This window comes from Dermacentor silvarum, chromosome 7, assembly GCF_013339745.2.
Source record: "Dermacentor silvarum isolate Dsil-2018 chromosome 7, BIME_Dsil_1.4, whole genome shotgun sequence".
NCBI lineage: Eukaryota > Metazoa > Arthropoda > Arachnida > Ixodida > Ixodidae > Dermacentor > Dermacentor silvarum.
The window spans coordinates 76,465,232-76,490,575 of NC_051160.1; the positions used below are offsets into that span (position 1 = coordinate 76,465,232).

General features: G+C 48.0%; 1 protein-coding gene across 10 annotated transcripts in view; it reads left to right on the forward strand.

Moving 5' to 3' along the window:
* LOC119458238 (uncharacterized) overlaps positions 1-5,730 on the forward strand; it is a 79,718-nt gene extending 73,988 nt beyond the window's left edge. For all 10 annotated transcript variants that reach the window (XM_049670883.1, XM_037720068.2, XM_037720067.2 and 7 more), the window contains one exon: positions 1,305-5,730. In XM_049670883.1, the coding sequence (XP_049526840.1) occupies positions 1,305-1,403 (99 nt within the window). In that variant the 3' untranslated portion in view covers positions 1,404-5,730. The remainder of the gene's footprint in view (positions 1-1,304) is intronic.
* The last annotated feature ends 19,614 nt before the right edge of the window (positions 5,731-25,344 follow it).

The window sequence follows — 25,344 nt, forward strand, 5'->3', positions numbered from 1 at the left end:
GCACCAAGTGCAGAGTCCGATTCCCTGCCGCAGTGGCTGCATTCCGATGGACGCCCAGCAGACACCACTTATTATCTCTTATTTCGTCCTTGTCAGGGTGGATGCTACACTGCACTACTACCCAAGGCGCAATGCTCTATAGCCGGTAACAACCTAAGAGTTACAAGCAACCTCCACCCACATAACCGCAGTGCACCTGCCTTTTGCCTCTGAAGGAGAGCCGAGCCTGCTGGATTAATGACTTTGCTCTGCTAATGTAAACGATAGGCTAATCGAAAAATAAAGGCTAGTTGCTTCCGGTTAAAACGTTAGCTGTCGCTTAGCGGTGATATCAGGATCACGCACAAAATTTGCCCTAGACGTTCAGGTTTCATCGTGAAACCAGTCACGCAAAGACCGATGTGTACGGAGAACATAGTTGTTTTAGACGTGCGAAAAACGCTTGACGTCATGCAAATAAGCGAAGATAATTGGCTGGCGCATCTATGCAAATAGTCTTCGAGTTGGACACCGTACATGTAACCTTGTAATTCTTAGGTTGTCACCGACTATATATAATGCCCAACTCACGAAATGGTTTTAATGCGAAGCATTCTTGTCCGAGTCAACCCAGTTTTTGTCGTGTATCTATTGTCTGTGCTCTTTCGCGAAGTAGCCAGTAAATAGAAAAGTCGTGGTTTCCATAGTCATCGTAGAAGACTTCTGTCCAAATTAAATTAAAGGCTTCGTGCCCCGAAGGAAACTCCGTAGAATTGCATAACTAACCATGGCATCAATGTGCCTCTCGAAAAGCTGCTTTGCATCAAAGGCCGGGTACCCTTGCTCTGCATTTGAGGTCGCACTTGTCGGAGGGTCCGCTCTAGTGCGGTCCCGCTCTGTTCCGGTGGAGGCGCACATTCCACTCGCTCCGTCCAAGGGCTACTGCGGAATCCTACGAACGCCCGTAACCAGTGCCACTGGGTCATAATATACTGTCAAACCCGGATATACCGAACCCACATATAACGAATTATTGTGTATAACGAACAGCAATAAAATCATTTTGGAACGTTTTGTATAACATTTTCATTTTATATATCTAATTATATCTCGTTCATGGTCCCCTTCAGATTCGCTATATCCGGGTTCGACTGTTTGCACACGTCACAGGAGCAGTAACCGTTTGCTGGAGAGCACCTATGTATAATTCATAATCATTCTCTCCAAAACCAAACATGCTTTGCATTAGATGTCAACTGGAGTTGAGTGCTTAATTTGTTTTTTACTCTGAAACACCACCGCTTTTTTCCCCGCTCTATGCGCAGATGAACGCCGAGCTGCGTAAGGAGGAGTTTGCCAAGCTGCTCGAAGAGCACGCCCAGATCGTCATGGAGATCAACAAGGCCGAGAACAGCCTCGCATAGCCGCCTATGGCCAGAGTTTCGCCACAATTACCGCCACCATTGCCACCTCCGCCGTCAGCGCCACCTAGGCCTACGTAGCCCCACCGGACGTCCAGCCTTTGTCTCCCGCAAGAAACCGCGGCAGAAGAAAGCATGATAGAAGGACGTCTCGTCACAGACCGTTTTTAAGTTGTTTCCCCTTAGCGGGTGTGGTGTTTTTTTGAGAGAGAAACCCTGGGGCTCTATTAGCGGGGACATTTGCTAACTAGCGCACCTCCGGTGCTGAGTTGAGACGCATTGCCAAACGTGTCGGTACGTCTTGTTCCGTTCTGAAACTAACCTTGCACAGTGGCAGTTGGCTGTTGGTAATCGCCAAAGTTAACCGGCGAACACGGCGGCTTCCCTTCGATTTCTTCAATTAAAAATTTTGTAGTTGGCCGTAACTTGCCGATACGAAACACTTCTGACTGATCTTCCCTCCGCTAGGTGCTAGTGCTAATTGGCTCTGAATAGTGTCGTGTGCACAATCGTTACTCCTTACTTTAGCAATTGGTACAACAGCCATAGGCAGCACTTTATCCGCGCTGTGGACCTGACATGACCCACAGCGAAACACGCCGGAGACGGTAGCCTTTCGTCAAGTGAAAGCGCCAGTTTTCTGCCGCCGAGTGGAATAAAAACGTACAATCTTACGCGTTGATAGCCCACTGTTTTAAAAACAATGGCTGCGGCAAACGCAAAAGACCGTTATAGAGACGTGTATACGATGTTCTGCAATGCAGAGCCTGGCCAATCCGTCTGTAGTCGCTTCGTAGTAGGGAAGATGTGCATAGTCTATTAAATGAGTGATGGCCACTTCATGCACATCTCTCTCCGCCGGGTGCACAGCTTAGATCAGAAGAAACACATTTGAACCCGAATAGAGCACATTCATTTCTGGTAAGAAGTTACCCGGTGTGAAAAATGAAGGGTACAATACTATAGCTTGTTTCCTTTGAGAGTAGTAGTTGGCGCTCGCAATTAGACTCAAAGTAGGAGGAACTTGCATTTTTTGCACGACCAGCAGACGGCGCTCTCCATCGATGTAGGACTGTTGACGTCGTCTGGCACTGGTGTCGTTACGTCCTTTGCTCTCAAGCGCCCCGTTACCTTGCGCTATAATTGCGAGTCATTGTGACGCATTAGTTTCACTGGGGCTGTCCGAAGAACGTAATGGTCCATCGAGATAACTGCAAGACTTAAGTGGTAATTTAGACTGTGGTGTGATTCTCACCATAGGAAATCTGAGTTTTAAATATATGCAGATACGCTGCCATCTGCGAACAGCTTTAGTTAACTTGTTCAGATGGAGCATGCGAACATGAGGTTTGTGTCTGTAGCTAGAGAAATCAGTCTTTGCGCGCGCAAGAATCAATGCGTGTCCTCGATAGTCTTGTCAAAGGAAGCAAGCAGCCTTTTCTGTCAATCTTATCGTGGCTGTAAGCAACAGAACCATGGGTGTAATTTTTCTAGAGGACTACTGTCATCGAATGTGCCATAAATGAACTCCGATCCGAAGGCGCAAGCCAGCCTACAGTGTCGTGCGCTGCAGCACAAACTTAGCCACCTCGGACCCAATTATATGCTTTCGATGATAAAAGACAAAGGGCAAATTTTTTCAATCTCGTCTGCCTAGCAGTCGATGTTTGGAAACCGTCTGAAAGTTCGTATATCCTGGGTCCCAAGTCCGACCTACTTCGGAGCAGTACTCCACAATGACGAAATTTAATTATTATGCTGACCTGCCGACTAGGAACGTTTTCTTGACGTCAATATAATTTCATCTGAGTTTAGTAAATGTCCGAGCATAATGTCTTTCGAGGACGTTTAGTAGCTCATTTGCAAAGCCTGCGAAAGCTGCTCTTCTGATCAGACGGCCACAATCGCATCCTTCAGTTAGGTGTTGCGGGAGTAGCTGGCTAATCTATATTGAGTTGGGCGTTTTTCAGCAGAAGGTTTCCGCCGTTCTGCCATGGTTGTTGTTTACTTGGGTTCGCTTCGCGTTTTGGCCGCCAGGACGCTGCATATCATTTTTTCATCCGGGGAACATTAAGGCTGATAACCGCACTTTCTAAGTTGTCGCAGGGGTACAAAACCAGTGCACAAATTTATGCCCTGTCCATGCTGTGAACTTCTTGAAACGAGAGGTGTCTGGCCTGCACCACGTAATGCTCAGGCGTTGTATTTAAAGCAGCACAAATGTGATGTTATTGTGAACTGTCCGGATCACGGAGGTTGCAGATGTATTTTTTTTTTCAGCCTTCGCGCCGGACACCTCTTCTGCTGTTTCGTGTATTTACTTTGGCTGTCATGTGTATTTTTGTTTCGTTATTCACATTTATAGGTTTCTTTTCGCTGCTTCTGAAAACTATGGTTGTGTGCTCTCCGAGATTTCCTTGATGTTCGGTAGCGTTCTTGTAGTTGTGTACATAGCTTTACAAAAGTTGTAAGCCCTCTATTGTACATTTCCTTCATTTTAAACTCTCTCTCTCTCTTTTTGCCGAAATAGCGGGAACGATGTCCGGTCATGTTCACCGTACTCGTAAAGATGGGCTAGAGACGTCGTTTCCATTTTCTGAATATATTTTTATTCATTTTGGCCTATGTTGGTTACCAGCGTGTGTACACTACGTATGTCAACATTTGTGATGTCAAATAGTTAAAAAAATGATGCGTGTGTAAAAAGTGATGTTCGTGCTGTATTCTTTATGTGCACAACCGGTAGAAACGTGACAGAAGGTCATGGCTCTCTTGGGTGTGACATTTCTTTTTTGTTTTTCTTGCATTGTCGTGCGTGCTTTACAGAGTCGTATATATTTGGGATGCGGAACTGTTGTCACTGCTTCATTAGATATATGCAGCGTAGCGGATACGTTTACTAGTCGTTTACTGGGCGCTTAGCCTCTACGTGTATTGAAACTCGGGGGAGGGGAGGCATACCGCAGTGGAAGCACCTCGGGACGCTATGATAGACTATAAGATTCTGGAAAATATTTTGTACTGTACAGACTACTCTTTCCTGGGAACACCCAGAAACGCATTTGCGGTGATTACTCGCCAGCAGACGAGTCTAACGTAACTGGTCATTACAATCTGCGCTTTGATTCAACACCTCGCGGTAGGTTGGCTGCTTCCAGTATCGCGTCTGCGCCAGTATAACGTCTCCGCTGTGCTGAAACTCTATAGATTTCCACGCTTGCCGTACGTGGTGTTGTCCGAACACTTGCATTATTTGTACGCCGGAAATGGTGTACCGCGTTGTGTGTGTGTGGTTTGACGCGAGTATCTCGACTAACTGTTTGGCCGAGGTCGTGTGATTTTTGCGAGAAGCGGTGGCGTTCTGTTGCGAAGAAGCGGCCGCTCGGTGGTGAACCAGTTCCTCTTCCTGTTACGTTTCGCGGCGAGCAGCAGGCGCCGTTTCGTGGTATGTGCTATCGTGGCGCGCGTGTGAATTCAACTTCCTGAAGTCTCTTGTGTATCAGTTTTTTTTTTTTTTTCGTTTCGTTACGTTTTTTTTTTTTTTTTTTTTTTTTTTTTTTTTTTTTTTTTGTCACGCGTGACGATGCTGTTGTATGCTAGGAAACTTCTCTTCGTGAAAGTTCGCCGTGTACGTACGTTGTGAATTTTCAAATTCCCCGTAAAGTCCCCTGCATTGCGCCTGCTCGACAAGAATGGCTGCGAGAAAAAAAAGGGGGGGAAAGAATAACATTTAGCCGAGCGCTTGTTCCGGAAACTGAGTGCGCCTCGTACCTTGCCAAATTTCTCATAATTTCGAGCTGGCTTTAGCTTCGTCGCTTGCTTGCTTGCCACGATGCAAAAAGTTAATCATCTCAAACTCGTCATCAAATTCGGGCTCGAGAGCAGTTAAGTTGGCTCGCCACTGACATATAATAGTTCAAAAGCACCACTGAGCTGACTCATAGGAAAGGACGTTCATTAAATGTAGGTCAGCTCGTGCGTCACGGTATATCATTAAATATTCTCCTGAGAACAACGAACGTAGTGTACGTCGTCCTGTGGAAAAAAAAAAGCTGGAACTTTACGGGGCATTCAACTTTTCACATTGTCGTCGCGAGAATGCAAGGGTGGTTCAACTTTCATCCAGTGTAATTTATGCCGTGTCCTCTTTGTTATTTAAGTGAGAAACAAAACCAAAGCGAGGCGTGTGTGTGTTTCACGCACAGTTCAATAGCAGCGAATGTGATGATGTATCCGTACAAGAAGCCTGTTTATATAGAATTTGTACGCGTTTTTGTTCATAGGTGTATCTTGTGATTCCTCTTTATACATAAAGTGTCCTCACACCACACTTGTGTGTTGCCTTTCTTTGTTCATTTGTCTCGCTTTTTAATGCGAATCATTCTTTGCACTTTTGTTAGGTAGGTAGGTAGGTAGGTTGCTGTCTCGCCTGGCTTTCGTGCGAATAAAATGTGTGACCGATGGTGAATTAGCACACCTGCCGTCGAGCAAAGCAGCCCGGTGAACTAACTACTATGTCACGACCGCACGCGTAGTTCTCTCGTTCGAAAGGCAGCCAGCTCTATAGCACACTCGTCGTGAGCGCCACGTGCAACTTCCTCGTCTTCCTTCCCTGTGGCTGCTCGCGCTTTGAGGCGTCGTGTTAGACTGGACTATCCCTCGGATTGGTCCACTTTCCCCCGTACTTTCCTCGTAGTAGCTTACGCTATGATAAAAAGAAAATGCAGGCTCTCCCGAAATCGAGAGCAGATGTAAGCATGAAATGGCTACCGGCAAAGCAGATTTGTGCCGCCACCCAGGCCTGAAAGCTCACCGAGCCGAAACGAACCTGTTTTAAGTGCGAAGTTAAGGAGCCCGGGCTGTTGGCATCTAAAGTAATGTCATGTCGTCGTGGTCACGCACAAAAACAAGATCTGCCGAAAATTCGCGTCTCGTTCACTTGGTATATAGCAAAATTGGCATGGGGTACGCATGCACGACTAACATGACTGATAGGTCATGACATCAATAACATCACAGGCTCGTCAGTTAAGTCATGATTAACGGTAATAAAACCACCATATTCAATGCGCATAATAAAACCATATCCAATGCGCATACCCGCATTGGATATGCGAGTATGAGCCAGGGATATGCGGGAGTTAGCAGAAACTCATGAAAATCGCTTCCCAAGCGCCAGTCTGGTTCGAGCGCAGCGCCACCACCCCACACGCGCTCGATTCCTCCTCACTCGTGCAAGAATAGCACAAGAATAACATAAAGGAAACACTGGCGATTCACTGCTTCGCACTTCTTCAGGTTCCACGTTAGTGGCGCTGCCTTAGCGCTCGAATTGAACTACATAGGCGCCTAATTTGAATCCAGCGCTTAATGTAGCTCCAATGCTACTCAAATCCTGCGCTTGTGCACTTCAAAGCAACGGTGATTTAACCTAAGGGAAACACCAGCGCATCACTGTTTTGCACTTCCCCAGGTTTCACGTTAGTGGAGCTGCATTAACGCTGGATTTGAGCAGGGTTTGAACTACGCAAGCGCAGGATTTTTGAACTACAACCTCGCTGCAAGTTTCGTCTCGGCCAAACAACCATTCGCGACGCGCCAGACTAGCCAGACGCTGCCGGCCTGGTCACGCAGCGTGGCGCCATCTCTCGAAGGAGGCGGTGCAAAACCCGCGCCGCAGAACTCCCTGACCGCTGGCGATGAAAACAGCACAGGCGCTAAAAGGTGGCAATCAAGTGCGTGGTGCACTGTATCTGCGTTTTGAGCGCCGCTACTGGAAGAGACAAATTAAACTTCAGCGTACTAGAAGTTACAGCTTGAGTGATATTGTCAGCAAACATTAGGAAGAAATCGGAAGCAATATTTTATTTTGTAACTTGTTTGGGCAGTAACTATCGTATGTAATGCGGTCCTGTACAAGGGGCCAGAGACCGCATTATCTTAACTTTTGACTGGCTGCCCAGATGATCTCGTTCTGCTCTCGCAACGATGCCCAGATGTTCTCGTTTCGTTCTCGTCTTGAGTGCCCGGATAACGACTCCGGATTTTGGCTCAAGGTCTCTCGAAGGTCGTCGACAACGGGCGCTAAAAGCATTTGATGCTCAAAACTGTGCGACGCTGTACCAACTTCATGATCGCCCAAGTTAATAATGTTTTAATATTTCTTTGCTGGACTGTTAACTGCCGTCGTCGTTTTAACATATACCACATGACATAGTCGCAGGTAGGTACGATTGTACAACACATAGTTGCTGATGGCTTCGCAATCCCTATTTCTCTCGGTTACGCTCGTCCACTGCCCATGTAGAACACAACGACCGGCCATGCCGTAAGCTCCCGTCGAACGGCCGGAGTAGAAATCGTGCCTTTGCTGCCGTACGATCATCTCACACGTATTCTCACGTCCCCACACGCACAGCTACTCAATTTACACAGACACGTTGGTTCGCCTGGCAACGGTTGTGCAGAACCCCAAACAATGCTGGATAACCAGGCGCCTGCAAAATGTGTTGCATAACATCGATTCTCACAGTGCGTGGGATCCGCCGAATTTTTTTACGGCGAAGCTTTAAGGGCTCACCTTTCGATCGTCGCGTCCGGCAATAGAAAAACTTTTATTAGCCGTATGCGGTATGTGCGAGTGAAAGCGAGCGAGGGCGAGGGACGCGCGCTTTCACTGGGAGCGAACGCACGGCGGAGAGCAAACGCGACTTCCCAGTGGAAGGGGGGCGGTGGGCGAGGAGGGCATCGAGGCAGCCTAGGCACCCTATAGTGCCGCCGACTATCTGGGTTTTCGCCGGCCTCTCCCCTAACAGTGTCGACAAAGGCGTTTAGCCGTTCCTTCACGTAGCCAGCGTTTTGACAGCGGTTGTGTGCGGTGACACAAACAACGCGCACAACTCTTGTCGATGGCGGCGGCGTTTTGCTCGCGTTCGCACCGAGCGCGTGCGGCGTTGGTGATGTGTTTATGAAGAACGTGCCAACCTTTGCCGTACACCCTATGGCGGTGTACCGTAGCGAACATAAGGCCATGGTCCTCGTGGTCACTAAATAAATGAAAATCACCGGATCATATATATTTCTCATTCTTTAATAGTTCAAATAACCAATTACACCATCGCATCTTAATAGTCATAATTGGAAATATATAATTCCCACCATATAGTACAGCTTCGCTGGTCTTCCATCTCCACCCCAGTGGAAGGGCTGACAGTTTTTTTTTTTTTTTTCAGTTCTCCCAACTCTTCGACTCGCCTCACTTGAGGTGGTCCTGTTTTCGTTTAAGGCACTGAGTATACCTCCAAAAATTATCGCATGGAACAACGGCGCTAGTGTCGACCCCGCAAGTACGGCGGTTCAGTACACGCGGTAATGATGGGTTCTTGATGGATGTGCCTAAACTTCGTCCCTCTGGCTTCAAACGGCTTAGTGGCTTCGAAAATTGATCATTTTCAACATAGCACAGCGTTCTAAATGCAGCAATTTACAATGATTACGCGTGTCAGCAAAGACGTATTGCGCTGACGCGTTTAGAAAACTAGGGTTGCTTAGAGATCCAGAATGATAAAGCGTAATAAATGACGTCGCTAGAACGTTTTCCAACCCACAAGCAGAAACATTGGACAAATCCAAGTAATGACCACCATTCGCAAGGTAGCTGACCAATCGCAGCGCTGCAGAGTTCCTTCCCTCTGGTGATTTTTCGAGGAAGCTTTACGGTTTAAGCGGCTCGTACGGAATGTGTTGCGTGTGTCCGGGAGACAGATATAAATGGCTCTTCTGACCGCGCTCCTGGTTGAAATTTTGCTCACAACTGCCATCTTCAGCTGTGTTTTCTCAAATACCGTCATTTAGCGGTAATAAGCCATGTTTGAGAGGTATTCAGTTCACATTAAATTTGAAGTATCTGCCATCTGTCGCAGTGCCTTACCAATTGCTACGGTAAGGTGGCGCCGTCTGTCGTATTGGGCGGCGAATTCGTGTCTCGCTTGAAACGGGATATACGGCGCCACCGATATTTTTTTTTTTTTTTACCCAGGAGAATACCTTTCTAGACGCTCATTGTAACAGACGACGTGTATTTGTGAAGTTTTGTTTTTCAACGAAAGACGCAAGTAGTTCATTAGGACAAGGACAGTGATGCCCTTGTGGCGCCTTCTGTGCCCCGTATCGCCCTTGTAAATCTGTTGCTGAGCTTGAAGAATTGAGGTATTACGCGAATAAAAGAATCTACAAAATAAGCACCCAGAAAACTGACAATCTTATATGATAGGAAGTAAATTGTAATAACATATATGCATGTATGGAAACGCAAACACTGCACAAGTAATACTTGTGCAGATACGGGCTGATACGTATATTTACAACCTGGTAAATATTCATTACGACAAAAATAGCAAGAGACATTCATTGCAAAAGTACAAAAGAGCACAATGACATCGCATATGTTAGGCCGCAAGTCAAATGAGAGTGATTCCGGGCTCCTTTTTTAAAGAAACGACCTGTTGAATAAAATCGGTCCATCGAACTGGCGCTTTCTTTTGTAGTATCTGGTTGCGCATCGAGGAATTGCACTGAGTGAATTTGCTCTGAGAGAGCGCGATGAGGCGTTGACATCTTGAAGCAACCTAGAAACTCAATTTGCCGAACCTTGGGAAAAGCTTCTATATGGCCGTCACTTCGCAGGCAGGCAGGCAGTCACGCGAAAAAAGGTTGGATGGGTCATGTATTGCTGTTGCGTAGTTATAAATGGTTACCCAAAAGAAAACAGTAAGTGCCAACAAGAAGTAACGGTAGTGACCAAACGACCACAAGGGTGATGGCGATGACGGAAGGGGTGTGCTTTACGCTGCCAAAAAATTGTGCTATGTTGTCAGATTCAGCCGTATTGTTATCTTGAGCAGATTAGAAAGGGTAAGGCTGCGAATCGAACCATTTGGCGGAATTAGAGAGTGCGCTAAATAGCACTGCCGGAACGAAACTGCGGCTCGCGACGATTTGCGTATCCTTATCTGGCGATTTCATTCTGCCAGCGGGCAAACATTACGAATACAACTGCGAGAGAAGGATGTGAAACTGAATGCGATAATACAAAGCTATTCAGCTCGCACACTGAAATTGCTGACGTTACCACAATATTACGCATGCGTTCAAGCTGGGTCAGCCCAGCACCACCTATAGATATAGCACAGGCCTACGCACTCCGATCTATGACGTCATGCGACCTGGCCCGAAATTTCCATTGCCAAGGCTGGCATGACGAAAGCGGTGACGTCAAAGTCACCGTCGCTCACGCGGGAGCATCCCCGTTAGATTTTATGGCAGTCGGGCCAGGTACCATGACGTCCTGCATATCGGAGTGCGTAGGCCTTGTGCTATCAGGTGGTGTCGGTCAACCTCTGCCTTCGCAAACATTGAGTGGCTACTGCAACAAGCACCCATCCAGTAAGGTAAGTGTTCGTGATTTGTAAAGTATAGGCAAAGAAGACACGCACGCAAGGAATAGAAAAATTAATTATATCATGGGTTTTTACTTGCCAAAACCGCCATCTGATTCTGAGTCACGCCGTAGCGGGGAGACTCCGGAATAATTTGGGCCACCTTGGGTTCTTTAACGTGCACCTAAATCTAAGTAAGCGGGCGTGTTTTGCATTTCGCCGCTATCAAAGTGAGGCCTCCGTGACCGGGATATGATCCCGGGACCTCGTGCTTAGTAGTGCAACACCAAAGTCAATAACCAACAGAGCGGCGGGTCAAGGAATAGAAAAAGTACACCACGAGCGCTGTTTCGTCCAAGTACATGCGGGAAAGTGGCCGCTCCGTTATAGAGCTCACCGCTTCTCATAGCAGAAAAAAATAGCAACGCTATTATTCCGCCTTTTAAAGGTCTCTTTACGAGGCTTCGGCATTGTAAGTTTACAACCAATGCGCGTAAGCCCTGCGAGGACAATAGTGTCTTAAAAGTATTTTACCCACAAATTCAGACCAAAGAGCTTTTGCCTTTTCATACACGTACAATTTTCTATTTTTATTATTATTTAATAAACGTCTTTCTCTCTCTCTCTCTCTTAGACCAAACACTGAAGTGCCCTGCTCAGAGGAGGTCCTCCCCCCGCCGTAATAGACGAGGTCACGGTCATTGCCCGCACATCCCACGAGGCCCGTGCAGTGATCTATACAGCTAGATCACTGCACGGGCCGGTTTGTATGGCCCGTGCCCGGCCAGACCCCGAAAGTGTCGTGTGCTCGCCCGCCCGAGCCCAGTGGCGTCAAACCGGGCCCGACCCTACCCGTTCTGGCCCGGCTCGGCCCTTCAGCTCTTGAACCTATCGTAAATGAAGCGTGGTCCAGCAGTTTCGGTTATTGTGAAGACTCCAGGCCTCACAGAGATTGTTTACTAGACAGATTTCGCTGTGTCATATTTCCCACTCGTTTTCTTGCGGACACATGAACAAATTAGATGCGTGCGTTACTGTTTGATATGCATCAACACTTGTCGAATTATTTTTATTATAGCGAAGGCAGATTTAGTCTACTTTCGTACACACCACTAGGCCTATTATATAACTCTGGAATATGAAAGAATTATTGCTACCACAGTGCTTGAATTCGACCGCAATTCAAACTGGCGGGACTGCAAGTTTAACGACGGAGGTCTATTAGTTTACACTACACTGCTGCTCGAACGTCTTCTAGCTCCATTGTTTATGAACAAGTGACATGCAAGGGTTAAAGCTCGTGCGCGACCATATTGTCACATCGAACAATAAATTCTTATTGCTTTATTCGGCTTCATTTTATAGTCACGAATTTTTCAGTCAGCGAGTGTATAGTATCCGTGTTTCGTGACATGAGCGGATATGAGCACGTGCGTGGTCGTAGCAGCTCGGCGTGGCGGTGCGGAGCGGCGGCGAAGCGAGGCGCAGCTGTGCCAAGTGGTTGCTAGGCAACGCGTGGTGACGTCATCGCCAGGCGCACTTTCTGGTCTACGCTATACGGGCCAACCTCCGGCTGAAACAGCTCCCCTGCTAAAATTTTAAAAAAAAAGTTACAGTGACGTTTCACTTCGTGAACGCGGGTGACGCGCAAGCATATGGGTGCTATATATAGTGCACACGAAGCTATAATCGGCCCTCCGTGCGTCTAGACGCCTACCCTATCGACATCGCAGATCGTATTCAAGAAAGGGCTCGTGCGGCCGCGTCATGTGCAGCAGCCGCCAGATATATATGTATGTATACCTTTGATTTTTTTTCCACATAAACTTAATTGCGAGTCCAGTGAAGTGTCGTCGTCTTTACTTTGTCCAAGTGTTCAAGCGCTGGTTTGCATGATGCTATGCTGAGCCCTGCCTGCCCCTTATTTCCCATAGGGCAACAGGCGGAACTCAACGAAAACTCTATAAGGGCGGTAATTTTTATAGTCTACAGTTTTGCGAACTTATAGACATCATGTGCGAGCCTAGTGCGGCTTGGCTGAAGCCCGAGCACGCAGCTCCTCGGCCCGAGCCCGACCCGGGCTCGCATCAAAACTTGCTTTCCCGGCTCGAGCCCGACCCACCGGCCGGGCCCGGACTTGCGGATAAGCCCGAGCAGGTGCAGTGATATACTACTAGCACGCAGCCCGCCAACAACCAGAGGAATGTTAACTTGTGTTAACTGTGCGCATGTGTACGTGCTGGTTGTATTTCGCATACTCTCTTCTCTGTCTCTAGCTCACCGTCTTCTAGTGCCAGGACAGCGAACCGGATTTCCTGTTATGGTTGACCTCCCAGTCTTTCTTCTTTCGTTTGGCTTCTGTCTCTCCTACGTCTTCGCTCTACAGCTTTCAGCAGGCACTTCCAGCAGGTCTGCAGTCGGGCCGCCAGTCTTGTTTGGTCGTAAGGCGAACCCATCGTAAGTTTCTGCGAGTTCCACGGTTCGAAATTGGAAACTGCGTAATATTAGGCTGTTCAACTGACCATTGTGGCGCAACTGTGACCGTGAAGTCCCGGATCGCAGGACCCAGCCGTGACGGTTGGTTGGTTGATTTTGCCTCTAGATGTGGCTCGTGTCAACAATGGGGATTTGCCAGGAATCGAATGGGTTCGAAGGATTATTAGTCAAGTCTAAAATAAAGACTAATGAAAATTTTTGATAAGACCCAAAGAAAGATGAAATAGCATAAAGCTTTAAGCATTCAGCAAGGCAATCGTCGTGATTCAAATGACAATTTTACAGCGGCTGCACAGACATCCTCATGACTACATCGTACAAAGGAGGTTTCCAAAGACGGACAGAATGTGAGGAATGGAGAGATTCAATCCAATAAGGGTGAAATTGTTACTTCTAAAATGATTTTCCCTAATGATGGAAAACAGCGGCCTAAGAAGAAGTTATCTATTGTCTTCTCAACATCATGTAATGGGCATGCACAGGGGCGAGAACTCCGGATCAGCTCTATGAACAAAATGCGATTTAGCGAACAAGACGTCAATTCTTGCAATAAAGCAAGAGCTTCTGCTCCAAAGGCATGGAAGCTGTGCCGATACTCGGATAAATTTTGATAGCCGTGTCCCAGAGAATTTCTCGTTGTCCTCATCTAGGCGCGTTCTCAAAGAGATTGCTGTCTAGCGCAGTTCACGGCACATGGTATATATCACTGCACATTGAACGCCGGAAATGAGTGACTGATTGATTGAACGTTGCAGAGTGACACTCAGTCAATGACCGACGCTCTAGTGGAGAACTCTGGATAAATATTAACCACCTGTAGTTCACTAAAGTGCAGCTAAATCGGACTAAACTACCGTTTCTTCGTTCCGTACCTAATGAAATGCGGCTGCCGCGATCGAAAGTGATGTTTGCCTTATTGTGCTTAGAAGCAGAACGCCATGAGTCACTGATCCAACCAGCACAGCGGCTAAGACCCCGGAGTCGTAGGCGCTGGGAGTTTAATGAGTGTCAAGTCGGATAGATAGAATTCATAAATATTTTTCCCATTCTTTCGCATACGAAAAAAAAAAAACCACATGATGGACCAATTGTTTTTTGCAGCGTGTGCCGACCGGTGATCAAAAATGCACAGATTAAGTTTCTTAAAGGTATTTTACTTCCACGTGCTCACATAAAATAATTTCCAGAAATAGAGCTATTAGACTTCTGAAGCAAAGTACACCACATAAACAGAGGCTGGCGACCACTGCTGGAACAATTTAATTAGAAAGTCCTGTGCACGTTGCACGTAGTTGGCGATACTCCCAAGGTTCTACCCTGCACATGGTCGAATCGCGGTATGTTGTCAAATGGTGGCATTTTATGGGCCAATCAGAAAGGCCATAGCCCCTCTCTCTGGGCCAATCAGAGCGGACAAAATGGCGAACGAATTAGCAATAAATGGCGGAATTTGACAATGTGCATAACGTCCAGAATACCACCTCAAGTCTGCGCGACTATAATGTGGTCACAGCGCTGAGCACTGCTAATCTTTTTGAAAGCCCTCCATCTAACTGTTTCTTTCGAGGTGCTACCCAACACAGTCCGCGGAGCTTTTTGTTATTCATGTTTTCTCGCTCATGGCAGATGCATGCCGGACTGTGGCGAAACACTGCTAAAGCAGGTGAATTCGTGTGGTTTAGAAATCGGAAATTGAAACAGAACATGTAAGGTTTCGTTTTTCTTTTTTTTCAGAGGAATGGGAGGCTGATGACTAAGGGCGCGTTTAGCGGTCGGGAAAAATCGTTTTGATGCGTTCGTCCGTTGGTGAATGTAAATGAGCGCTTCACTAGACTTGAACCGCGATCTTCCTCTAGCAAAATGGAGTACAAAGGGTCAAAATTGTTCGCGCATTCCATGTTTGCGTCTTTAAGCGCGCTGCCGTAACGCGAATGTCCTTATGCTGCACCATAGCGTCTATAAAAATTAAGCATTCTGGTGAGTTCATCCGTTTGTGTACGTCAACGAGTGTTTCAATCGCTTCAAGGCTCAAGTTATACCACGAACAAAGACGAGCGTACGCGGCGCGACGCCGGGAAAATCCAAGCCAGTGACACGGCTTCGCCCAATATCCACCTGTAGTTCACTAAAGTGCAGCTAAATCGGACTAAACTACCGTTTCTTCGTCCCGCACCTAATGAAATGCGGCTGCCGCGACCGGAAGTGATATTTGCCTTCTTGTGCTTAGAAGCTGAACGCCACGATTCACTGATCCAACCAGCACAGCGGCTAAGACCCCGGAGTAGTAGACGCTGGGAGTATAATGAGTGTCAAGTTTTTTTATGCCCAATATCGAGAAGCAGTTTTCGCAAGACCGCCGCGATAACGCCCGAACTTTGCTTCCGAGGTGAAATAAAGGGTATAGCGAAAGTCTACACCACCATTCACTTCCTGCGAAGCCTGCGAAGCCTGCGAACGGGTCAGAAGTGGCTACCCGTTTAACCTAAAGCGAGTTGGCTTGGCGCCGCCATCTCGGGTGATGACTAGTTTCCCTGGAACGGACGTCTTCTGGAGACCTTGAGAGAAAAAAAAACGCTTTGGTAAAAAGACACGTAGACCTATATGGCTATCGCGCAAGCGGCTAGCACGGCACACAGACCTAACTTATGTTTTGCATATTACCAGGCTCAGCACGCAGGCTGAGTGCTCATTGCCGTTTTTGAAAACACAAAGTTGGTCAACGTCTGGTGACACATCCTTGCGAACAGCGTATCAAATGCTCAAGCGGAACAATTGCCGGCTAAGCATGCCAGGCGGTGTCATGCCCGCCTGCTGCGATGCCACCTCCACCATAAATTGCGGAGTACTAGGTGTATCACTGCAGAGCATCTATCAAAATCTAGGCGCATACACTGAAGAACCCTAAATAGTACAAGATAGGCTTCCAACGTGGTGTACAGCAGCTCGACACAGGGAGGCCGCGCCCCGTCAGCAACCACATAATGATTCCAAGAAAAATTAAACAAACAATTTCCAAGTAATTGTATTCCGAGTAATCCCAAGTAAACCTATCGCAACAAGTCACTTATGGTCCTCCAATCAGTGCCCTTGGGACAAGTAGAAATTGGCCGTAATGCACCGAGTATATTTACAGAAATAAAAGTTCGCGACAGCGCGTTATGTATAGGCAATCCGCAATTCATGTCGATGTCCGATCCCATACCGCACTAACAGTCGACATGGCGGAATCATAATATTTATAAGCGACTACATGCTTGAACCCCAAGCTTCAACAGAAAGAAAAGGGAAAAACTCTCGGATAGTGGCCTCGTTAAAAGGAGACCGGAATTTAGGACTCCGCGGAAACATCGAACGAGAGGGTCCACCGCCACTTCACTGTAGCGTATAGGGCTCGAGTAAACTGTGCAAACGGCGAGTCCACCTGCCGGTGCACGCCGGCAGCTGTCGCAGACGACGGCGACAAAGTGAAACCCAGCCACTGAGCGAGCGTAGACCGACAGATGTAGAAAAAAGAAATTTAAAGAAGAAAGAAAACGAAAGCAGTGGAGGTCCGCTTTCTCTAACGGTCCTTCTCGGCCACTTCGTGCCGAGAGGGACCCCCTCCAACCACTATACCAATATAACAAGGGCCGTAAAAAGGGAATGGCTGTAGTTCCGGGGCGTCCCGGGGTGAGCTGGGGTTTGTACACGCACTTCTGCCCGCTCTCCGTTTCGTCGCTCGGGTCTTTCGCTGTAGCGCACTTTATGGTCTCGACGATGAGCAGCTATAGCGGGCGTCTGCGTGAAAAGTATAAGCAAGGATCATACCAGGCTACACCGCTCGACCGAGAGAGGGAACACATAGAAGAGGGAGGCGACGCTTCAAATCCCGGCGGCCCAGTCGCGGTGGCGACACGCTTCGAAGGCGTCTCCGGACAAGTATAAATGAGCCGCCAGGCACATCGATTTCGAGGAGGCGGTCGGAGTCTTATATACAAAGATGAAGAACAAGGCGCGCGGCGAAGAGGAATGGCAGGCTATATAGATATATAAAGGGGCGGCTCACCCTGTCGGATGAGACGTGCATTCTATGCGTTCAAGGCCGCAGAAAGATAAAGTAATGCGCGCGGGGAGAGGCTGTATATGGGGAAGACGGAAAGGGGAAGAAGTGGGGCCGAACGATGCGTCGTCATCACTTCCTGCTGTGACACAGCCTTCTAGTGTGTACCTCTATAGCGGGTAGAGAGGCAGGGCGAGGAGCCAAAGAGTTCGCATTTCGATATACTATAGTTCCGGTTATGTTGCCCCGGAAGAATGGCTGTACGAATCCCGTTTTTTTTTTTTTTTCTGCGCTAAAACGGAGTCCAGGAGGATGAGTAATGGGCCATCCCTGTCTTGTCCGATATAGCGATGTAGTTCAACTGAGTTGTGACGTGACTCCGGCGTAATAAAAATTAACGGCAGGCGGAGTGCTCTTTGGGTATGGGCTCTGCGGACTAAAGGTCGTATTATGCCCTGGGCATCGCAGATATACCTATGACAGAGTAGCGTATAACGTGCTACACTCAGAATAATGAAAAGCCAGAATTATCGGGAATATGTTCATTGACACGAGTCATTCAAAGAGCTAGATTATACTATTTTCAGTCCAGATTCAAAAGTATACCAAATAGATGTAGATAATTAGCTCATACTGATCGAGTGATATGTCACGTTTAATATCTCAAAGCAGCGGTGGCCTAGCGGTTGAGCATCCGCATCGTACGCGAGAAGTACTGAGTTCCAATTCCGGTGATGCCGGCAACCCACCGGTTCTTTTCTAATGGGTAGAGACGTCCCCTGGGGTACAGATGTCCCCTGGGGATTTTCTAATGGGTAGAGATGTCTCCTTCTTGTGGTGGATAACATCTCGAAAAGGGGCACAATAGAGATTTTCTGCGTGGTCTCTGGGCGCCTCTTGTCCGACCACAGGCGGCCTTGTTGAAGAGCATATGCACCACGACTGTGGGAGGCAAGTGCTGCCGCCCGGTACCTACCGGTAAAAATATGAACAACCGCGCGCTCCCGGCGTTGTGCTTGGTCATTATGCAGACCTCAACGCTTGAAAAGGGGTGTTTTGTCCCCAACCCGAAGGCGTCCCCACCTCAATAGGTCCACTTGAAGCGCCACGTGGGGAAATCGCCATGGGAGCGGCCCGAACCTCCTTCGATTCGCCATCCATTGAGCTATGATATAACTTGGCCCGGTGGCTGTGCAGAACTTCTTGCTCCTCACCATGTGCGTACCTATTGGGCTGCTGCTATAGACGCCGTATAGTGAAGTGCTACGGATTAAGTGTGACCACCAGAGGTTATTTAACGTATGCGCCTAAATCTAACTACGCGAGCGTTCTTGCATTTATCCGCAATCAAGATGTAGCCGCCACAGCCAGGAGCTGCAACTGTGACGATGATTCGGTTTTAATGGGGCAAGGGCCAGTTGTGGCCGAAGAGCGCCAAAGCACTCCAACTCTCGCTGCTGAACGCCATAGCCCCTGAGCTTCCGCGAAGGGTAGTTCAGTTCTGAATGATACGCATATACTCAGTTCAGCAGTGTTGAACCGAATATTTTAGTGCGATGGCAATAGATACTCGAACCTCGCAAACCTTAACCGCCGTGGTGGCGTAGTGGTCTTGGCGTTGCGCTGCTATAAACCCGGGGGCACGGGATCAAGTCCGGGCTGCGGCGGCCACCTTTCTATGTCAGCGAAATGCAAATAACGCCCGTATACCATGCATTGGGTGCACGTTAAAGAACCCCAGGTAGTCAAAATTAATCCGGAGTTCGACACTATACGGCGTGCCTCATTATCATATCGTGGTTTTACGAGGTAATGTGGCAGAGCTTCTTTCTTTTTTTTTTTTCATAGCTTATCTGCTGGTCCACCCGAGGCTTATGGTTTCCCTCCTTCGGTGTGCTCTGCTTATACGCTGGGCTCGTCCTTGACCTCCTTGTAACCGGCTGCGGTTGTTGTGGGGCTGATTTGGTTTAGTTTGATTTCGTGCCTATACATACAGCATGACCCACTACGGGGATTGGCCATGAATCGGGTGGCAGTGGATAGAAAACTGATCATCTTAGCCTTCAAATGATGTTCGTGCCGACGATGAAGCTCGTCGTCTTCAGCCCTGATGGCTGCCACGCGGGAGCCTCGCGGGGCGTGCACAAAACCTGGCTTAAATCTGGGCCCTGGACTGCAGAGATCCTGTGCCACACAGGGTCTCCAGCTTGGCGGGTCACGGGCCACTCAGATACCTGAACATGAGCGCGACACGATTTTATCCAGCAGGCAACATTTTTAACAAACCCACTCTTCTCTTACTTTACTCACCTTAAGTTATCTTAAGTTCCCTTACCAACTCCTTCTCAGACGCCCATTCTTCTCAGACACCCATCTTTCTCTGACGCCCATCCTTCTCAGACAGTCATCCTTTTCTGGCAGTCGCCACGCATACGTCGCGTAGGACGAGGGGAGCTTGTACCCATTTATTGCAAATAATAAACACCTTTAACAATCCGGGAGTACGCTATTAAGAAGGCTTTGCTTTAACAATCACGCCGTGGAAGCCCACCTCAAAAGGAATACGCGTCATTCTTTCGCACCTACTTTGCTCACCAGTGTGAGGAAACGCAACCACCCGTTTGACTGTCACCAATTTCAAGTGTCCACAAACGTGTCCTGCCTCCAACTGTACTTAGGATGCAGCCACTTCTGAAATCACTGGACGCTAGTGCTCGTTTACAAATGAGGCAGCATATAGTTAAGTCACAAACGCTGACAGTGCATAGATCAAAGGTTTCAGAAAATGTGGCCAATATGAATCAAAAACTGGTATTATTATTATTTTTTTCATTTCGGTTTCGTTCCGGAATGAAAAAAATCATTATGTTCGGCTCCAGTTCTGGCTTGCTCAAAAATACCGTAGTTATTATTCTCAGTTTTCAGTTCAGTTCCAGTTCAACATCCTGCTCTTCAGAGACCTTTCACAAGTATGCTCAATAAAAATACAGTCCAACGATTTTAAAATGAAGTTCTTCAGACCTCTAAGATCATTCGTTATATAGGTCACTCCGTTGTAAAGATCGAGCACCGCACTGTTCACAAAAGAACATATTATATGCATGTTCAACAACATCTCGTCGTTAACAACAGCGACGTATTCGTCAGCCGTCGCACCCGTTGTTGCGTTTCAACGAGCAGGGTACTAGTTGAGTGATTCCTGAAGCAGTGCAGCAGGAGTCAACACTCTCGAACTTCGGCACGTTATTCAAGTGCATCGTCGGCGCTACCGTTATGCCACGTACACACTAGCGGCAAAACGCGCGCGGCGCGCCGCCGGCGGCAAGACGCGCGCCGCGAAAGCAGCCGCGAAACAGGTTTTTCTTGCCGCGGCAGGGATCGCTCCTGGACCGATTTCTTGCGGTTTGCCGCGTGCCGCGGATGAAGGAGACCAATGAGAGCGGCCCGCTTCCGTGACGTGCGCGCGGGAAACTGGTGAAATGGTGACCCGCCCGACCGCTCGTTTTGTACTCGCGTCCGCAATTAGCAGGAAACTCGTTTCGCACTATCATCTGCACGCATCAGCTCCCGGACCGAGCTGACGGATAGTTCGAGAAGGGGGGAGAGAGAGTCTAGTCTGTCACGTGATTGCCGCAGCGGCGCGCCGCCGGTTGGTGTGGCCGCCCTGCCGCTGGTGCGTTTTGCCGCCGGCGGCGCGCCGCGCGCGTTTTGCCTAAAACCCCTATATATAAAAAGTAGCGCCATCCACTTCCCTCCTCCTCCGTTCCACTATCGCGCTCGGCGCGACTAAAGCGCGACCAGCGCGATCGAGGCGCGATATCGACAGTGGCGCCGCCTGTGTCGGGCCTGCCGTGGCAGACGATAGCTAACCCGCTACCAGAGGAAATCCGAGGAAAACTTCGATCGCGCCCTGCGGAGAAGTTTTTTGAGGCGCGATTTTGCTTCGTCAGTCAGTAACTGGTCTTAATAATGCCGTTTTGGAAGTAGCAACGTGACGATGCGAGACGGCGCAAATATCATAGTGTGCAGCAAGCGTTTGCGCACGCCGGATGAAAAACAAAAAAAGTCTTTTGCCCTCGCCTTGTCGGTTGCGGCAACTTAAGGGTCAGCAGCATGCCATCACAACGAAGTTCTTGTCCCTGACACGTATGATCCGTTTGTGCGTACAGCACTTTCGTCGCACAGGCCCGAGAATGGCCGTCGGAGCGCGCTGGAAAGAAAAAAATATACAAAAGCGCAACGCGTGCTTCCACGTGACACGGATTGGCCAATGGGGGAGCGGAGGAGGTTGGGGCGACAGGAGGCGGCAAGGAGGAAGCGCCGGGGTGAGCGCGGTGGCGGCAAGATCTAAGAATGGCGCTACTTTTTATATATAGGGGCTTTAGTTTTGCCGCTAGTGTGTACGTGTCATTAGTGCTAGCGCGGAGAGCAGCTTAGCGGCATCCGCGGAGGGCAGCGGCGGCGCCGGTATTCGTGGCGTTCGTTGTCAAGCAACAATTTAGCTGTCGGGGACGCCTGAATTTCTTGGTCGTAAAGGCGAATTCGTTATAGTGTTCTTCATTGTAGAGGCGTTCACGATACGTTTGAAATATAGGAATTCGGCCGGGGCATTGCTAATCCTCCGTTATACAAGTCATTTTGTTGTAGAGGCGTTCGACTGTATTATCATGCTATACTTGTAGCACTATAATAAAGTTTGGGAAGTGTTAATAAGCCGTGTCTCACTGTGAATCGAGGCTTAGCAAGGCATAAAGGAAGCCAGAACTGAAACGGTATGACAGTGCACATTCACATTTGCGTGCCTCGTAATAATCATATATTGGTTTTTGGCAAGTAAATCCCCAGTATTTATATTAAATTAGCGCTAACAAATTCAAATAGAACCCCCGTCCTCCCCCGCTAAAGCTGTCCGTGATGTCATCGATCTGAAATCGAGCTGCGAGGGGCTACGGCTCATGAATCAATGCGCATTGAAGGCTGCTCTTCAGTAAGGAATTAGTCAACGTTGCGCCTTCGGACGTGTTCGTGGAACTTCAGTCGGTATGGGAGAAGGGTTCCCATTTCGCATACGTTGGTCGCTAAACTACGTCTGACGATACGGCTGCTGCGATTTTCCTACGGTACCCAGCAGCGATAACGGTTGCTGACGTTTAGCACAGCCCCGCGATTCCCTATAAAACAGCATCGCTTCGTTAACTGAGGCTAAGTTTTCGTGCTTTCGTTAAGGTGCCGTTTTAGGTGCCGTGTCGCTGCTACAGACTACAGACGCCGGATCTTCGCTCAATGGGCCATTTGACGCTTTCGTATCAAAATAAACACCATGCCAAGCGGACAACTGACGCAGGGTGTGCAGACGCGAAACCACAATAAATCATTGATAGGGTCTAGGCGACACTAATTATAGGGAAGCGGTCGCACGCCAAATCAACACCTCTGTGTCCGCCGCGGTACAGCTCTGCGGCTATGCCATTTCTCGAGGTCGCGGGTTCAATTCCAACCGCGGCAGCCGCATTTCGATGGGATCGAAGTGCGAGAACGCTCGTGCACGGAGATTTAGGCGCACATTAATGAACACCACGGTGTCAAAATTAATCCGGAGTCAGCCGATACGGAGTGCCTCATAATCCTATCCTGGTATTGGCACGTATACAGCCACATAATTCGATTAAAGTTTAACACTTCTGCCACGATGCGATGTGCCATGTGAGGCAATGACAACGCTCAACCCTCTCAGAGGTTGCGAACAATGGCGCACAACAACGTCTCAAGCAAACACGTGTCCCTGTGTGTTCTGTGTACAATATGTACGCCGCAGACAAGCAGCAGTGGTGCACGCGAGGTAACGTTTAACGTCGACTCACCATTCTAGTATTGTACTAAACGTTGAAGAAATCAAACATTCGCCGTCAACATCACCGCTAATTATCGTCAATCTAAGCAAACAGCACAGAAAGCTTAGCTGACATCGATTTCCACAGCGTGTGGGATCCGCATAATTTTTTTCTACGTCTTCTTCTTAACCACTCTTGCTTTCCGTCAGTGCCACGTGGCTAAGAGCGCGAAGTTTTTCGAAATTATATAGCTTGTGTGCTGAGCCAAATATATCAGTCTTTGGCATCTATTTTCGCCGACTAGTGGTCGTCTATAGAGGGCTACACTACATCGGCTCTGAGAAGGCGCACAATAGCCTTTCGATCCAACCCACGTCGTTCTACGCAGTAAAATTGCCAGAGCGCGTCGTGTTCCCGACGGCGATGCACACGTGCCCACAGTATCTTGTTCTGTGTGTTTTCTTTTTTTAAATTTTTGCACGAGAGAAGCTATTAATTACACTGTACGCTGCACCTATGGCGAAGTCTACACAGGGAGTAAAGCGGGACGTCTTTCGCAAGCGCGATCGCTCTGCTATTTCTGCAGACAATGAATAAGATAACTCAGCCGTAAGCTTTGGTTTCCACAGTTATTTTTGTCATCCTCAGACGGGCCGGCTCATAACAGCTCTCTTTCTCTTGATTTTTACTCATCGAAGTATCGAAGCAGTGAGCTAAATGCCTACGAAAATAGGAGGCTGACCTACGCGACACTGGACTCATGCGGTAGGAGATTCCTGAACAGCGAACAGGACCGCCCACTAAACAACAACAAAAAAAAATCGCGCATGGGTTTTGTCATGCATACGTGATTTATACTTTCGGAAATGCAATGCTCACCATCCAGCGCATTGTCGTTCCACATCGCTGTGGCAAGCACACAGTAGCTTTTAAGCTTAATTGTTGTACTGTTGTTTCGCGCGACTATTTGATTCATTGAAATGAAAGTAAAAGCATGAGATTGAAATAGCTAATCATACTTCATTGATCCGTTGATTGATTTAGTGGTTGGTTCGTTGGTTTTAATGAAAAGGGAAACGTTAGCATTGGCAACAATTTTGTCCCCGGTTTCCCCGAAACTATGACCCGCTCGACGGTTCTGGCGACTGTCATAGAAATGGCCATTTTCATAGCGGACTTGATCTTTGACTCATTTCTGCAATGAACATTTTTTTTTTTTTTTCGCAGGAGTCTCGACCTATAGAACACATTTCGGGTGACTGCAATTTCCAGCGTGTTTATTGTAATTATAGCTGACAAGCTTCGTTCTCGGAGTGGCTGCGCGGGCGTATAAGAGACATGAACAACTGAGTAATCGTTAATACACGCCTGCCCTCGATACATAGGGTCGTCTTCCTGTGGCGAACGTTTCAAAACCGGCCATAAGCTCCTGCTACTGTCGTTTATTGGAACATTGGTAATCATTTAGGGGGCTTTGGGTTTTCCCCCAATATGTGTGCCAGGTCTACTTAGTTGCGCAATGTTTTACCTCGATAGCTCTTTTCTAGGCAAAATGACTGAGCAAAATTGACAATGTGTTGTGTCGGCGTCATACCAAGATCGGCGCATGCGCAGTACGTGCCCTTTTCTTCTCCCCGTTCCCAAATCCTCTCCCACTTCGGGGATAAAAGCAATCCTACGCCCCAAATAAAGGCTTTTGTATGTTCGAGCTGTCTGTGCCTCGTAACTGCTCCGGCCCGCGTGCCGTGGCTATGCTACACAATGACTCAGCGAAAAAAGATTAACACTCAAAAACCACTGAAATCGGTTCGGACGTGGTACTAAGTGAAGGAAACACTTAATGATGATAGTAAAAATTATATCATGAGCATGACTCAGCAAAATGACAATGGCTCAACGAAAAAGATTAATACACAAAAAACAGTGAAAGGGTTCTGACGTCGGCGCTAAGTGAAGGAAACACTGAAGGCGCGTTCTGAAAGGAATAGAGGATGTTTACCCACCGATCGCTCTGGTACTGGCTACTTGGAGATATCCGGGAGAATGGATTTATTAAGTATAATAAGAAAATGTGTGTGGCAATATAAGATTCTCGAGTCCTTTCGACCGTATACATCACTCTGCCAATTATTGTTCGCTGA